Source organism: Thyridium curvatum (assembly GCF_004353045.1).
Source record: "Thyridium curvatum strain D216 chromosome Unknown NODE_17_length_530222_cov_84.051745, whole genome shotgun sequence".
Classification (NCBI taxonomy): domain Eukaryota; kingdom Fungi; phylum Ascomycota; class Sordariomycetes; order Thyridiales; family Thyridiaceae; genus Thyridium; species Thyridium curvatum.
The window spans coordinates 32,197-48,478 of record NW_022156772.1 but is presented as its reverse complement, the minus strand read 5'-3'; the positions used below and the strand labels follow the sequence as shown (position 1 = coordinate 48,478).

At 59.2% G+C, this 16,282-nt stretch overlaps 6 protein-coding genes across 6 annotated transcripts; 3 read left to right on the top strand and 3 right to left on the bottom strand.

Moving 5' to 3' along the window:
• Window positions 1-123: 123 nt before the first annotated feature.
• Window positions 124-852, top strand: E0L32_003726 (uncharacterized protein; the record flags this gene model as incomplete). The annotated part of the gene is made up of 1 exon (XM_031138058.1): window positions 124-852. One exon carries the CDS (start codon window positions 124-126, stop codon window positions 850-852), a length of 729 nt encoding a protein of 242 aa, XP_030998143.1.
• Window positions 853-980: 128 nt separating this feature from the next.
• On the bottom strand, window positions 981-4,776 carry E0L32_003725 (uncharacterized protein; the record flags this gene model as incomplete). The annotated part of the gene is made up of 2 exons (XM_031138057.1): window positions 981-4,592; window positions 4,663-4,776. The coding sequence occupies 2 exons, from the start codon at window positions 4,774-4,776 to the stop codon at window positions 981-983; spliced, it is 3,726 nt and encodes a 1,241-aa protein (XP_030998142.1).
• Window positions 4,777-5,455: 679 nt separating this feature from the next.
• On the top strand, window positions 5,456-8,136 carry E0L32_003724 (mini-chromosome maintenance complex protein 7; the record flags this gene model as incomplete). The annotated part of the gene is made up of 4 exons (XM_031138056.1): window positions 5,456-5,504; window positions 5,574-5,833; window positions 5,898-7,979; window positions 8,056-8,136. 4 exons carry the CDS (start codon window positions 5,456-5,458, stop codon window positions 8,134-8,136), a joined length of 2,472 nt encoding a protein of 823 aa, XP_030998141.1.
• A 376-nt stretch (window positions 8,137-8,512) lies between these two features.
• E0L32_003723 (uncharacterized protein) lies at window positions 8,513-10,002 on the bottom strand (the record flags this gene model as incomplete). The annotated part of the gene is made up of 2 exons (XM_031138055.1): window positions 8,513-9,300; window positions 9,357-10,002. The coding sequence occupies 2 exons, from the start codon at window positions 10,000-10,002 to the stop codon at window positions 8,513-8,515; spliced, it is 1,434 nt and encodes a 477-aa protein (XP_030998140.1).
• Window positions 10,003-10,444: 442 nt separating this feature from the next.
• Window positions 10,445-11,100, top strand: E0L32_003722 (uncharacterized protein; the record flags this gene model as incomplete). Its single annotated transcript, XM_031138054.1, has 2 exons — window positions 10,445-10,615; window positions 10,693-11,100. 2 exons carry the CDS (start codon window positions 10,445-10,447, stop codon window positions 11,098-11,100), a joined length of 579 nt encoding a protein of 192 aa, XP_030998139.1.
• A 797-nt stretch (window positions 11,101-11,897) lies between these two features.
• On the bottom strand, window positions 11,898-14,147 carry E0L32_003721 (uncharacterized protein; the record flags this gene model as incomplete). The annotated part of the gene is made up of 3 exons (XM_031138053.1): window positions 11,898-12,613; window positions 12,684-13,457; window positions 13,571-14,147. The coding sequence occupies 3 exons, from the start codon at window positions 14,145-14,147 to the stop codon at window positions 11,898-11,900; spliced, it is 2,067 nt and encodes a 688-aa protein (XP_030998138.1).
• Between the last annotated feature and the right edge of the window lie 2,135 nt (window positions 14,148-16,282).

Sequence of the window (16,282 nt, the reverse complement as noted above, 5' to 3'; positions counted from 1 at the left end):
GTTAGACAAAAAGCTCTCTTAATTTTCTCACAAGACTTGGAGTATTGTGTTTGCTGCGTATAGACTAGATAGACGTTACATTGCCAATCATTCTTCAGGCAAAGCGACATCCATACACCCGCCATGTCATGTAAGTCTCGTCCCCTCCTCCCCACCGCCCACACACGCCTCTCAAGCAAAAGCGTACTGACAGGCCTCGTCTCACCCTCTCTCTCTCTCTCTCCAGTCCTCAACACCACATCCACAATATGCCACAGCTCCACGCTGCCAGAGGGCGTCACCCGCGAGCAGGCTATCGCCATGCTGCAGGACCACCACTTCTTCCTGGAGTGTGACCTGCACATGATCCACTTCGAGCCGCTCGCCGAGCCCGAGGTGGCCCTCACCGTGCCGGACGGCATCGAGGCCACGGGCGAGAGCAAGGCCTACCAGGTGACCGACCTGGTGCACACCCTGCCCGCCGGCCTCTGGGACTCCAACGTCGTGAGCACGTACGAGATCACCAACAAGGCCGACGGCATCTTTGTGCGCATCCGCAGCCCCATGTCCATCGTCATGGACACGGTGTGGACGATCAAGGAGGCTCAGGCCGAGGGCCAGACCGAGGCCCAGACCGAGGCCGAGGGCGGCAGTGCCAGCAGCAGCAGCACCGGCGGGCTCGAATTGGAGGAGGCCGTCGAGATCAACTGCTCCAGGCTGTTGATGGGTACGGTGAGGAAGCTCTGCGAAGGCGGCTGGAGAGAAATACACGCCAAGATGCTTGACAGGCTGAGGAAGGAGGTGGGTGCCGTCGCTGGTCAGAACGGCCAAGCACCAAGTAAGGCTGAGGCTGGCTCTGCGGAAGCCAACTAGACTATATAGAAGGGCTCAAAACACTACATCTCGCTCTTTTTTCTTATGTCTATGCTATGTTATACAGAGAGTTCATGCAGAGTAATACAACAAGACAAAGGGCCAACACGAGTCCTCATCCGCTCTGCTCACATGAGGCTGCTGCGGCCCCCAATCTCCATGCTCCCCTGCCCGTCCTTCATCTCCCCGCTGCGCCCGACCACGAACTCGCGGTAGATCCTCTCCAGCCGCGCGCGCTCCTGCACGCTGATGCTCGCCCGCGTGCCCTCGAGCGCCTTGACAAAGTGCTTCCACCCGATGACGACCTCCTTGTGCTCAGCCTGGGCGCCGTCAGCGCCGCCGCGGTGCTCGTCGCCGCCGCCCCCCTTCAGGGCCTTGCTGCGCTGCCTCGCCACCTTAATGCTCTTGAGCTTGGCCGCGATGGCCGCCTGCTCCGCGAGCTGAACGGACTTGGGCTTGGCGCCGTCCGCCTCGTCGTCGCCGCCGCCGCCGCCGCCGTAGCGGAACTGCACAAACTTCCTGGTCGCCGCAGCAAGGGACGATGCGGTCTTCCTCGCGCCCGCTCCTCCTCCACGGCGGCCGCTCGCGGTGGCCGAACTGGCCTGGTCGGGCCCATCGAGCACGTCGTGGATCGCCTCGAGCTGGGCGTTGGACACGAGCGCCTGCAGGTCCGCGCCCGAGAAGCCCTCCGTCCGGCGGGCCAGCTCCAGAAGGTCGTCCTCGGAGCTGAGGAAGTCGTCGCTGAGCTTGGCCTTCTTGGCCAGCGCCTTGATGATGTCGAGCCGGTCCTCGACCCCCGGGAAGTCGCAGAGCAGCGACTTGTCCAGCCGCCCCGGCCGCAGCAGCGCCGGGTCGATGAGGTCCGGGCGGGAGGTAGCGGCTAGCACGTAGACACCTGAGAGGCCCTCGGCGCCGTCCATCTGCGTGAGGAGCTGGTTGACCACGCGGTCCGTCACGCCCGTCGAGTCGTGCCCGCGCTTGGGCGCGATCGAGTCGAACTCGTCAAAGAACAGCACGCACGGTTTAGCCGCCTGCGCGCGCTCGAACAGGTCGCGGACGCTCTTCTCCGACGCGCCGATGTACTTGTTCAGGATCTCCGGGCCCTTGACGCTGATGAAGTTGAGGCCGCACTCGCCCGCCACGGCGCTGGCGAGCAGGGTCTTCCCGCAGCCCGGGTAGCCGTAGAGGAGCAGGCCCGACCGCAGGCGGAGGGGGCACTTCGCAAAGATGGGTGCGTACTTGGTCGGGTACTCGAGCGTCTCGAGGAGGACGCGGCGCGTCTCCTGCAGGCCGCCGATAGACGAGAAGGTCGTCGTCGAGCTCTGCAGCGTTACGTTTCTCAGGGACGCGGGCGTGAAGCCCTTGAGCGCATTATCAAAGTCTACGCGCGCCAGCTCGACCGAGCCAGAGCCGTCGTCCAGTGGAGACTCGGTCACCGAGCGCATGAGCGCCTCGTTGCGTGCGCGGGCGACTAGAAGGTTGAGGTCTCCAGGCATGTAGCCGTCGGTCTGCCCGGCAATGTCTAGGAAGTCGAGGTCGTCCTGCAGCACGAACCCGGTAGTCTCGGGAGCAGAGTAGTGCCTGCTCGCCTGGCTAGCGCCGTCCATCCATGCACCATCCTCACTTCGTGCACTCCCGTCGGCCGTTGTCGGCCGGCTCCCGCCATCGCTGGTCGGAGGCCTGTTGAACCTGTCCTGAGCGGGCACCGAGTTCTGCTGTGCGATAGCCTCCATCACCTTGCGCCTCGCCTCCTTGTCGGGGGCTTTGAGCGCCACGATCTCGCGCACGACGTGTCCGCCCACAATGACATTGTGAAGGGATTCTTTGCCCTGCGCCGTGGCGAGGAGCACCACGTTGCTGTCTCTGCCGCAGTACTGCCGCACAATGGACGAGATAGCCTCGCTGATCTGCCGGCTCCGCCCATTCTCATTGCCTACCTGTAGCTCCGTTTCGACGGGACACAAACGGTCCAGGTCATCCAGAATGACGACAGCCTTCCCGCCGAGCCTTGCACCCCAGCTTGCCTCCATGAAGAGCTTGTTTAGTGTCTCTTTGATGTTGGTGATCCTACTCTCGTCGTTGACGAGCTTTCGGCACGGGAAATAGGTCGTGTGGAAGAGCTGGTCGCGTCTCAGCCGGTTCGCCAGGTCCTGTGCCACAGAAGTCTTGCCAGCGCCTTGGGCGCCGGTTAGGAGGACGGAAGAAAGGTGTGAGAGATGCGATTCAAGCTCAGCTAACAGGGCATCAATGCCGACGAGGATATCGCCAGCCTTGGAGAGACCATGGGACTGCGCGTCGGCGTGCGAGGAGAGGCGGGGTATGGGCGCCTGGACCTCGATGGCCACTTGATGATCTTGTGCGGCGATCCAATGGCCGGGACTTTTGACGCCTTGCACGGCCTTGGGTGGCGGATCGAACCGCAGGATGCCTCCCGCCCAGCCGTATGGGGCATCCATTCCGTCGTGAACCCCAAGCACCTGCCCGTCGGTCAGTGGCCCTTGCAGCAGTCCCTTTGATGCTTTTCCGGCATAAATGTGCTTGATCCTCTTAGCCGACTCTTCGCGCTCTGCCTTTGACTCGCCCCCGAATCGGAAGCCCACCGGCTGGCTGGCATGCTCGTCCTGAAAGGGGAAGATCTTGAGCTTCTGCACCGAGCCGCGCTGTAGCGGCGCCGATGCTGGTTCTAGCTTGACCACACCACCAACCATGTGATGGCACCCAAGCGCCGCGCACAGCGGTGCCGATAGGGCTGTCAATTGGCCACTCGGAGGATCGTCCCAGGCGCGCAACTGGGCTACGACCCTAGTCGCCACCTCCACCGGGGGCGCGGCGCCATCCCCATTGACCTGCTTTTGCGCGTCTGCCTTGGCAGGCATGTGTGTCGGCCGCAGAATGTTTGCCGTCACCCACTTGACACCACGAAAGTCTTGAGAGAAGAGCTGGTCTCGGTCGACCCACACGGTTAGGTCTTCTGCGCCCGTCTCGTCGTCGAAATAGTCATCGAGGTACGTCCGTGAGACACCACGGAGGAAAAGAGCCGGCTTGCGCTCTTCCCGACCGCTCTTCCGCCTGACCGTGCTTGGTGTGCTCTTGCCGCTCTTCTTAGATGTGCTGGCGACACTTCGGCTCTCCCGGCTGCCCCTGCTCGGCTTTGACCGTACCTTGGGCGCGACAATGACCTCGGCGTCGGGGGCGATCTTGGCAAACGGCGCGTCTGAAGGCAATGCCGGCTCCAGGGATACCACATTGACATTGGCAGTAGATGTGGGTGATAGATGCAGCGTCAGAGGATGTGTGTTTGACCCGGCCCCAGCGGGCAGAACGTAGGCGGGGTTGGGCACGGCGCGCACTTGGTGCTGCATGTTAAGCTCAAGAAAGTTTGCGTGCAGCTCGATGATCTCCCATGCCTCGGGCGTGACGGGCTCAATGTTTATTGTGTGCACCAAGGGCGGGTCGACGTGGACAATGGCCGTGACCTTCTGCCCATCGTGCAGGCCGAGCGTCTCTGCCAGGACCGGGTCGATCTCGACGAGCGCCACCTCTTGCTCCTTGACTCCTCCTCTTGACCCGGAGAACCCGTCACGGTGGATCAGGGGCACCAGCTTCTTCTTGCTCGGCATACCGGTCCAGCCCAGGAATACGGATCGTTGCGCGGATTTCGTCGGACCGGAGTCGGCGGATGCGCCGTTGGACACGGCAGCACCCCGGAAACTAAGCTCGACGACGACATTTTGCGCGGGCTAAGCAACAAGATAGTCAGTCAATCGAAGGGCAAAAAATTGCATGCGCGACGGGAAGCAAGATACGTACGGTGTTGACGTTTACCAGCAACGACACCAGCGATGCCGGCAGGTTGACGAGGCAGTTCTTCAGGTGCACCAGAGAGATCTCGGCACTGGCCGAAGGCGCCTTTCTTGGTGCCATGGTGCCGTGATACCGTGGTGCCGTAGTGGAAGAATGAATGAAAACGGACCAGAGCTACAAATCCCGTATGCGGATGCGGAGAAGGAAGAATATTATGACAATGTCGCAAAAACACATGCTGTGTGGGGGATTGTGCAGCGACCGACCAAATCGGGGACAGCTTGAGCAGGAGGAGCAGTGGTCGTGAACCGGGGTAATTTGGAGCATGTGCCGAGGCTCTGACGCATTTGTCGGCGGCGCGAGCCAATGCGCCAGCGAGGATTTGGGATTTGTGCCACAGTGCTCCAGGGCGGGCTGTGTGTGGCTCGTGCTGTCAATTGAAGAAGCTCCAGCATCCACTGCTGCTAACAGCCACACCCGGGGGCGACTGGAGGGGCGCTCAAAAAATCAATTAAACGCGAGAAGACGCGTTCCTAGCGCCCATGTCGCGTGTGGGTTCGCGATTTACTGCACCACCCCTGGCCCTGGCGCCCTCCACTACCAGCCTCCCTCCAGCATTGACAAGCCTTTCTTTATTGCACACTCTTTTAATGGATCGCAAGAACAACAGCTGAGCGACCAGAGGCAAGGTTGGATTCTGTTTCTTTCGCTGTTTCTTCTTTTCGTCAATCTCCCGTCTGCTTCGCCATACCCATCATCAAGCGCAAGGGAGGCACACGGTGCGATAACAAGAGCAGACATGGCGCTCCTCACGTACAGAACCAACATCAACTACGAAGCGCAATTAGGTGAGTGCGAGGTCGTCCCGCTGAATGGTGTCTCTGTTGTACGGATCTGAGCTGACACGCGTGCTGTAGCCGCCTTCGAACACTTCCTCCAGGTCTTCAAGACCACCCCGGAGCAGGCCATCACCCAGGCGCTCGGCAACATCAACATCGACGAGGATGATTTAAGCGACGAGTACGACTTTATGGACGAGGATGACGAGGCTCACCAGCGCCGGATGCAGGAGAAGGCTCGGCGTAGAGCCCCGCAGCACAAGTACCGAGACATGCTGCAACAGCTCGCCAACCGCAAGATTGACGAAGTGTGCATCGAGCTGGACGACCTCGCAGCAGTATGTAGTGCAGTTTCGCATCCCCTGCGAGGACAATTCGTGCTAACCATGTCTGTCTGTGCAGTTTGAGGAAGACCTGAACGAAAACATGCAGCTCACCCAGTCCATCGAGACCAACACCAAGCACTATGTCGAGATCATGTCGAGGGCAGTCGACAAGTCCATGCCCGAGCCGGATGCCGACATCACGTTCAAGGACGATGTCCTCGACGTGCTCATGGCCCGGCGCCGGGTTCGCAACCAGGAGCTGGCCGAAGCCGCCGAGACCATGGTGAACCCCACCATAATGGAGGACACCTTCCCTGCCGAGCTCACGCGGCGATACACCCTGGTCTTCAAGCCCAGGACCGCAGTCGGCGACAAGGCCGGCAAGGCCTTGGCCGTCCGGCAGGTCCGCGGCGACCACCTGGGCCATCTCATCACCGTCCGCGGCATTGCCACCAGGGTGACGGACGTCAAGCCCATCACCCAGGTCAGCGCCTACACCTGCGAGAGCTGCGGCTGCGAGATCTTCCAGCCCGTCTCCGACAAGCAGTTTACCCCGTTGGCGGTCTGCCCGTCCAAGGACTGCAAGGCCAACCAGTCCAAGGGCCAGCTCAACCCCTCGTCGAGGGCTTCCAAGTTCCTGCCCTTCCAGGAGGTCAAGATCCAGGAGCTCGCTGAGCAGGTGCCTATCGGCCAGATTCCCAGAACCCTGACCGTTCTCTGCTACGGTAGTTCCGTTCGCAGGATCAACCCGGGTGACGTGGTCGACATCGCCGGCATCTTCCTGCCGACACCGTACACCGGCTTCCAGGCCATGCGCGCCGGCCTCCTCACCGACACCTACCTCGAGGCGCACCACATCCTGCAGCACAAGAAGGCCTACGAGCAGATGACTATCGATCCCCAGCTCGTGAGGAGGATCGACCAGTTCCGCCAGTCGGGCCACGTCTACGAGTACCTGGCCAAGTCGATCGCGCCCGAGATCTTTGGCCACCTCGATGTCAAGAAGGCCCTGCTCCTGCTCCTCGTCGGCGGTGTCACCAAGCAGATGGGCGACGGCATGAAGATCCGTGGCGACATCAACATCTGCCTCATGGGTGACCCCGGTGTGGCAAAGTCGCAGCTGCTCAAGTACATCTCCAAGGTCGCGCCCCGTGGCGTCTACACCTCCGGCCGCGGCAGCAGTGGCGTCGGTCTGACGGCCGCCGTCATGCGCGACCCGGTCACCGACGAGATGATCCTGGAGGGCGGCGCCCTCGTCCTGGCCGACAACGGCATCTGCTGCATCGACGAGTTCGACAAGATGGACGACAACGACCGCACGGCCATCCACGAGGTCATGGAGCAGCAGACCATCAGCATCAGCAAGGCCGGCATCTCGACGACGCTCAACGCGCGCACCTCGATCCTGGCCGCGGCCAACCCGGTCTACGGCCGCTACAACCCGCGCATCTCGCCCGTCGAGAACATCAACCTGCCCGCCGCCCTGCTCTCCCGCTTCGACGTCCTCTTCCTGCTGCTCGACACGCCCTCGCGCGACACCGACGCCCAGCTCGCCAAGCACGTCGCCTACGTGCACATGCACAGCCGGCACCCGGACCTGGGCGGCGGCGCGGGCGCCGACGTCATCTTCTCCCCGCACGAGGTCCGCTCCTACGTCGCGCAGGCGCGCACCTTCCGGCCCGTCGTGCCCGAGGGCGTCTCCGACTACCTCATCAAGACGTACGTGCGCATGCGCGACAGCCAGAAGCGCGCCGAGCGCAAGGGCAAGCAGTTCACGCACACGACGCCCCGCACCCTGCTCGGCGTCGTGCGCCTGGCCCAGGCGCTCGCGCGCCTGCGCTTCTCCGACGCGGTCGTCCAGGACGACGTCGACGAGGCGCTGCGCCTCATCGAGGCCAGCAAGGAGAGCCTGGCCGCCGAGCAGGGCGCCGCCGGCGGCCGCAGGGCGCTCAACGCCAGCAGCAGGATCTACAACCTCGTCAAGGCGCTCGCCGACACGGGCGCGTGCCGGGCCGACGACGCGGGCGATGACGAGGACGAGGAGGAGGACCAGTACGGCGTGGAGCTGAGCCTGAGGAAGGTCAAGGAGCGCGTCATCGCCAAGGGCTTCACCGAGGACCAGTGGCTGACGGCCTTGGACGAGTACACCTCTCTTGATGTAAGCATTCTCCTTCCTTCTTTTGTGTTCATCTTGTGCATTTTGGATCTTTTCTTGCTGACTCGACGAACCACAGGTCTGGCAAACATCTGGCAACGGCACGAGGCTGACCTTTGTTACTGCTAATAACGGTGATGAGGACGAGATTGACTTTTGAAAAACACATGTATGACCGGGTAGGGCGCGTTGCGTGATGAATGCGGATGAGATCGGACCTTGATGTACTGGCTCTTGCTTGCTTGCGATTTTTATGGGTATATGGCGTTTGGCAGGGCAGGTATCGGCATGAGATGAGCTTTCTTAAAGACAAAGCGAACGGGAGGTAGAGGTTTCCAAAGAATACAGTAATCTTTCCAAGACTTTGCTCCAAGTCAGGGCACTGTGATTGTGATTGTGTGATGTATCGGCATTTATCAGAACATGCAGTAGATGTGACAAATATGTATTGATTTTACAAGTTACACGATGATATAGAGGGCTGCTAATTTTAAACATACAATAGTACACGCAGGTGGACCCGCCGCGAACACATCTCACAGCCGCATGTTCAGCAGCGCCGCCCTCTCCATCTCGCCGACGACGCCGTTGCCGCTGACGCTCCACGTGCCGGTGACCGCCTTCTCGTCCACCTTGGCCCTCAGCAGGCCGCTGGCGGCCCAGTACTCCATGAGCGACCTCGCCTCGGCCTTGTTGACGCCCTGGAGCCCCATGACCTCGACGTTGCTCAGCGCGGCCTCGACCCGCTCGTCGTAGCCCTTGAAGTAGGGGTCCGCGGGCGGCACCTCCTTGCCCTGCTGAGCCGCCTGGCGGCGCGCGAGCGCGAGCTCCATGGAGGCGGTCGTGGGGCTGTTGCCGCGGCTCGTGGCGGCGAGCACGGCGCCGCCGTTGGGCAACTTGGTGGCGCCCGTCAGGAGGTCGACGTACATGCGCACGAGGGCGAGGTCGTGCGAGTGGATCGGCTCAAAGGCAGCGTTGCGGTAGTCGCTGACCTTCATGATGTGCGCGAGGCCGTCCAAGGCCACCATGACGGGGGGCCGGCCGGCGTCCTTCTCCGTGAGCTCGGCCCAGAGCGCCTGGAAGACGGCCCAGGCCTGGTCGGCCTCCCTGGCGGCGGAGGCCAGGGTAAAGAGGCTGCTGCCGGAGGGGACGTGCATCTGCAGGTTCGGGTGCTCATTGACCGTCTTGAGCGACGAGAGCACCTTTTCGTTGGCGTTGCGTATCGCCTGGAGGAGCTTGAAGGTGTAGACTGGTTGGAGATATTGCACGGGGTTGGAGTTGGAGAGGGGGCTGTACTCGGTGCTCGCCGTCGTCAATTCCTGGGCTGCAGCTGGGTCAGTATTCTTACGTGAAGTGGCACGGGACTCGCAGGTGTCCTACCTTCGGGGATGTTGATGACCACCCAGTCGTTGAGGAGGCCATTGGCCATGGCCTGCAGCATGAGCATGCTCTTGCCCGAGATGCGATCTCCCGTCACTACCAGTCGCAGAGCCTCCTTGTTTCCGGCAGCCTGCTGCATCTTTTGCACCAGATCTACGGTCTCGGATCGCAGCAACACGCTCGGCTGCCGGAAGAGACCCCAGCACTGGGTCGGCTTGAAAGCGTCGAGCGTTCTCAGCTGGTCCACGGCGGCATCCGGCACGGCCAGGACGGCACCGGCGGCCTGGCGGTCTGCCATGGCCTCCTTTGTCAGAGGCTGCAGGTCCGGTACGGCGAGGGCGTTGTTGTTGCTGAGCTGTATGCGTTTCCGGAAGGCCTTGCGCTCGCCCGGTCCAGGGGGCTTGCCACGGTCGACCTCCTTCTTCTTCTTGAACTTGCCCAGCCTCATGCGCTTCCCGGCCCTGATATGGCCCTTGGCAGAGTCCTTGGCGGCAAGCTTCTTGGGCGGGCCCTTCGCGCTGAGCATGGCAGACGTCGAGAAGGGCGCCGTGGTGAAGGCGATGATGGGTGTCGGAGCTGCTAGGCGGGCGACAGGGAGGCCGCTGGAAGGCCTCAGGAGGCACTTCCAGCAGTTGGCGGAAGCCATCGTGGTGATGCAAAGGCTTTTCAGTACGGGTAGCCTGTACGTCGTAGGGATGCTATCTCATATTGCGCGGCCAATTGCTCTGGGGAATGTCCGGCCTCTTTGCAGCACGCGATGTTGCCAAAGCAGCTCACAGAATTATTTGCTGACCTTCTTAGCGTTTGGGCAGGGGTTGTCGGGTTCGCAGGACCGTTGCTCCAATGGGATCAGTCGATGCGCCAGACCCGATTTTCCTCTCCAGTCTGGCAAAGCGGTGCGACATTCGGCCGGCTCATTCTTGGTCTGGTGTCCCGCATTTCGAATTCTGCACCTCGAGACCGCCTAAATTTCAGATTGGCTGCACCAGCACAGACGGCGAAGACAGGACTCCAGCGACCGACCGACCACGATCTTTCAAGACGACAGAACGCCGCAAGGGCTACAATCCAACCAAAAGCACATCACTATGTCTCTGCCCAAATCCAGGCCAAAGCTGCCCGTGGCGGTCAACAAGCCCACGCCGTATACATTCGATCTAGGCCTGCTCCTCGCCAATGACAGCAACCCGCTCGAGCTCGACTCCGCCAACCTCGAGTCCTCACTCGCAGAGACTGCCCGCGATGGCGCACAAGCACTCGTATGCTTTTTTCCTCCCCTCCGCTACTCCACGCACCCCCTCTAAACGTGACATCATGAACTAACAACACGCTACAGATCAACCAGCTCCTGACCACCTGCCCCATCCAGTCCACCGAGGCCGGCGTCCTGCTCTCCCTGCCCCAGCCCACGACGCCCCTGCCGCGCGAGAAGCCCGTGCCCCAGCCCAAGCCCCTGACCAAGTGGCAGCAGTTCGCCGCCAAGAAGGGCATCAAGCCCAAGACGCGCGAGCAGCGCAAGAACCTGCAGTACAACAAGGAGAAGGGCGAGTGGGAGCGCAAGTGGGGGTACAAGGGCGCCAACAAGGGCGTCGAGAACGACTGGCTGATCGAGCTCGACCCGGAGAAGGAGGCCCAGCGCAAGGAGGGTACCACCGTGCGCGGAGACAGCCGCAGGGAGAGGAAGGAGAGGATCAAGCGGAACGAGAGGAAGATGAGGAAAAACCTGCGGAGCGGGGAGAAATGAGTTGCATAAGGGCCTCATATTCTGGCGGTTGCCATCTCTCGTCTGTGTTTCATGGCCTCCGGCGTTCATGGTCTTGCGATCTGGAGTTTGGGTTGGTTACGTGGGCTGAGCCGGAGAAGCTCGCCTGATCATGTTTAGTTGCCGTCTTGCTCTTGTAGAAAAGTCAACGGCATTCAAGTACTCACCATCGCCTCTTGCCCGCCACCTATATTGTGCTTTTTGATACTCATGAAGGCCCGGTGTACGATTGCATCGTATTTCTGTTGCACAGCCCTGGATTGACATTGAGCTCCTATCAACAAAACCTACTTCAAACGAGAATGCCATGATGCACAGACACGAACCGCGCAAACTTCATCAACGCACTGCGGATGATCCAAGTCACAGACGATATAGTACAGAGGGTCTGGGAGACTGCTCAATAAACCAACTCGATCTCAATTTTTTCGTGTCCAAAACTCGCTGAAACAGTGGCATTTCTCATGCCTTCGGGGTATAAAAAAACGACAGGAGTGAAAAGTTATGCAGATGCCAGAGGTATCATATGTCTCCGCCAACACGCTAAAAGAGAGACAGCTAGCTAGGGATCTCAAAATTGCGCGACAAAAGGAAACAAGAGGTTATGAATGTCGATATAGAGCGTCGTCAAGAACGTAAAGTCATGGTGTCGTAGCGTGTAGGGAGTCGAGGGCCAGGAGATGGCGCGCCGTTCCGAGTCCGTTCACAAGGGCGGTATGGGAGCAGAGTGGGAGTGGTCAGGTCCGTAAAAGTCTGCCTCACCGAGCGCAAGGCCGATTCTAGAAGCCAAGAGGTGACAAGGGCTTGATGGGCGACAGCGGCCGTAGATCGTTTGATCTTCTTGGCGTAGTGGTCTCTTGCCGGCTGTCGATCGTCAGATTTGTCGAGATGGTCGAGGCCGAGGCCACACTGGCATTCTCGGGGGCGTGCGTCTTCTTCTTGAGGCGGGCCTTGCCGGCTTCCCCACCGCTCTGATTCGACTGCTTGCTGCTGCCAGACGACGAGACGTTGCGATCCTCCGGTACGCCTTCTTCCTCCTCGTGCGCACGAGGCGCCGCAATTCCTTGAGGTGGTGGCTGGTCAAACAGCATATACTCCTCCTCGATGAACTTGGCCTCGTTCTTGCAGCCCTTCCAGCATTCGCGCCAGTCACAGACAAGGAATTTGAATGAGAAGGCGTCAATCTTCATGCAAGGCTGGAAGCAGATGCACAGGTTGCGAAAGTCCATCTTGTTCTTGTCCGAGTGTGCCAGCAACAGGCTCAGATGGCAGGTGATGGCAAACAAGAGGTAGTAATTGAAGGGCGACAGGTTGGACAGCTCGTCAATCAAGAGCTGGGGTACCTTTTCAGCACCGGCGCACTCACGTGCAACACGCTCCTGTGCCGCCTTGGGGAAGAGTTCATCCGGCAGCTCTCTGAGCCACGCTTTGAGCATGGAGCCAATGATGTTGATGTCATACAGATCGTCTTGTTCGAACAAGTCAACATCGTATTCTAGGAGAAAATGGTCAGTAAATGTGTACAGCAGAAGATGGGGAGTAGAAAAGTAAGGACAACGGCTTACCCTCATCAAACTTTCTCTGCCACTTTTTGATCTGCGGACCGCTGCCCGGCACTCGATACAAGCCTTCCACGTCTGTGCCCTTGTAGTTGAGGTAGTCGATGGCCCTCCAGGGGAATGCTGGCATCCAGAACTCGGTCTTGTCCCGAGAATCCTCTAACCTCTTTGAAATACGAGTGCGGCGAGTTTGTTCCACAAGGGGCAAGTTGATCACTTTCAAGACGTAATGCTCATCGTCGACGACGGGCTCTCTCTCCGTCGTACTCCCACTCCTCGAGTTCTTGCCAAAGAGGCCCTTGCTGATCATGTCGGCCGCCTTGCTAGAGGAGCTCTTGAGACCGCTGAAGAATGCCGAGCCGCCATTCTCCCGAAGAGAGGAGGGCTGGCCTCGGACATGGTCCCGATCCCTGTGGCCGTCTCTTCCCGGCGTATCACGAGCATGGGCCCGGTCGGCAGAGTGATTCCTAGCAGAGGAAGACATCATCTCCCTAAAGGAGCGGTCGTGCTGGGCGACTGGGGCTGTTTTGAGGGCGGCGACGGTCTGCGCCCGCTCCGGCGGTTCGATGAGCTTGGCTGGCGCCGTGTCTAGAGATCCGGCAGTGTCTGCGTCTCGGATGGATCCAGTGCGGCCAAATCTGAATCCTTTAGACTTGTCCTTTCTGTTGCCCGCGTTGGAGCTCGGCTCGAACTCGGCGGACGAAGCCAATGATACCTCTGATTTGGATGGATATGTAGGCATGGGTTTTTGTAGGGGTTGCTCTGGTACAGAGTACTCTGCTGAAGGAATACGAGTTAATGGTGCTTATATAGAAAAAAACCGCCAAGGCTGACGAGAGCAGAATGACTTGACAAGAGATGATGATGAGCAGGAGTGTGCATGCTGTACGTACCTGACTGCTTGGAGTTCTGTCTATTGACTCCTGGACGATCAGTGCCTCTGGACATGATCTCGTTCCTCGAATCCGAATGAGGCTGAGGCTGCAGTCTCTCGGCGGACTTGGACGACTTGCCAAAGCTGAAGAAGAAGCCTGACTTGGAGGCCTTTTCGTCGTTGTGACGCTGGTTGTGATTGCGGTGGCCAGAAGGGGTACCACGACCCTGGCCGCGGTCGTCGTGCTGGTGCTGGTGCTGGGGCTGAGACTGGTGCTGTTGTTGGTGCAGCGGTGGTTGTTGTCCGCTGGGATGGTAAGTGGGTTGGTCAAAGGGCTCCTGCAAGGTCGCTGAGATGGGCGGGTAGTCTTCTTCGGGCTGCTGCTGTACAAGGTCGGCTACGTGCAGAGGCTGCTTGCCCCCGGCGCTTTGTGCTCTCTTCTGTGTCAGGCGGAAGGGCGAACGTGGGGACCTTGGCGACCTGGTCGAATCTGCTGGGGAGGTGAGCCGTAGAGATCCGCCAGATGGCTGGTCTGGTTCAGCCGGAGCTGTGGCCTCAGAGAGCGGCAACGGCTGAGGGGCGGGTTTGCGTCCCATTGTCGGTATTCGTGCAGTGTTTGGTTCGGGAGGGGTGCTGGTGGAGGAGGACGAGGAGGAGGGGAGGGGGGGGGGGCGGATAGAGCAACAAGGCGACCAACCCCGTGATTTGCGCTCTGGCCAGACGAGGACAGCGGTCTCGTGCGAGGGCGTGTGGCAATCGCCCGGGATGAGCAAGGCAAAATAGGCAGATTTGCAGTCTGCGACAAGTAAGAGACGAGGCCAGAGCAGGTCGAGGCGCGGGACGACAAAGGTTGGCGGTCGCGAAAGAAGGGGGCCGAATGTTGGTTATTGGGCTGGTCTGGCTGTCCGGGAGCGGGTTTGGCGGGTTTGGCGAGTGTCTGTCTAGCTAGGGGTCGAAGAGGGTCCCGTAATTAGCTGTTTCCCTGTGCTCGTTCCCAGTACGAAGAGGTAAGTACAAGTATTTACTAGGAAGTCAAGGGCCACTCCGCGCCCATGCCAGCGCCAGCCAGTTGAGATCCGTCTGGCCTCTCGGGTGGGTGGTCCTGGCGTCCAAAGCCGCCGGCTCGTCAGGTACGCGAGGGCGCAGTGGGGCCTGGTCAGGACAAATTGGGCAGTTCCTCTCTTGCTTGGGTGGATGTTCCAAGATCTGGATTAGGTACGACCCGCGATGCTTCTTGCCAAGTATCATCATTCTTCTCCTCAACTTGCAAAGCAGCAAGGCTCGTAGTAATATATCTAGCTTGAGGGCTCCTGTGAGCGCCGTCTTTCTTTGTTGCCTACCTATTCTTTGTCACGTTTTTACTGGGCAAGCACAATGGCGTCGCAATATCTAATGTCTTTGGCCTTGACCAGAATGGAGAACTACCTAGGTACCTATTCACCTCAAAGAATGCATGTATGAACGTTGAGCCAATGGAACCTTGGACGGTCCGATGTACGGACAGGAGGCTTGTCTTTGGTGCCGCCTGGGCAAAACGCCCTTGTTAATATCATTCATTATTTGTACGCCTGTTTCCCTCTGGTCGACTCGTCGAGGCGGCAGGTCGAAGGCGTCGTCAGCAGTGAGGCATACCCTAAACGGCAAGTTTCACTGGGACAACTCTGAAACCTGATCGAATCTTGGTGTGGAAATGCACTGTCAGGGGTCTGAGTGGATTAAACGCTGGATCGACGGCTCTCTGGTGGTTTGGGGCGGGGAATATCCATCACGTCCATGGGTCCGGTAAAGGCCACACCACAGGAACATTGAACCTCCAGATGTCGTCCAAAATTCGCCAAGATGTTCTTTGCGATCGCCCTTTTCTCCCTCAATGTCTTTGGGGTTGAATAAAGTTGCCAAGTCGAGGCTGATTCCGGAGAAAAGTGATATGCTATTAATGCCAATACTTGATCAACTTGCAAATGTTGATTTCACCCTAGCGGAATTCTTGGCCCAGCATTCTCATATTTCTCAGTGATTTTGCAGTACATGTCAGTCCAGGTGCGCTGTTTACTTTACTAATCTACCATATCCGAGATTACATTATTGTCATTAGTCTGACAAGGCATGTTTTTTTTCGGTGGCCAATTCCTTTTTTCCTACAGGGAGCTTTGTTTCTCCAGGGAAGACATCTTCTGCTCCCTTGTGACTTTCGTTGTGTGTAAGGTATCCATAGATCGAAATGGACTTTGTCCGTACAGAAATCGAAAGCACAAGTTTCCATGTGCTTTACACAGTCACTACTGACGGGGCATGTCACGATCTCTCAAAGGATGTGCTCCGGCTAGGCCTACATGGGGCTCAACTCAACCCGCCCTGGGAACTGCGTCAAGACGGACCACCACCCCGCCTAGGTAGAAGGGGAATGGCGCCAGCGGAGGTGAGATCCGCAGACCCTGAAACTCTGGAATGTTTGGAGACATAAGACAGCACTCGTCCTCTTCTCATCCCGAGCTGAGGTACGGAATGAAACAGTGGCAATGAACAACGCCCTTGCATTCTGAATCGGCGCATCGCCTACCCTTAAAGAACAAGTCGATATTCTGTGTCGGAGAGGGCCAGGACGATCCTACTCGACTAGGCAAGTAAGTATCCAGGCCATGCGGTGACATGCATATCCGTATTCGTCACCGCCTTTTCCCACCTGAGAGCGGAGGGCTGCAGCTCTCGATCGCATCCATGATTTCCTAAT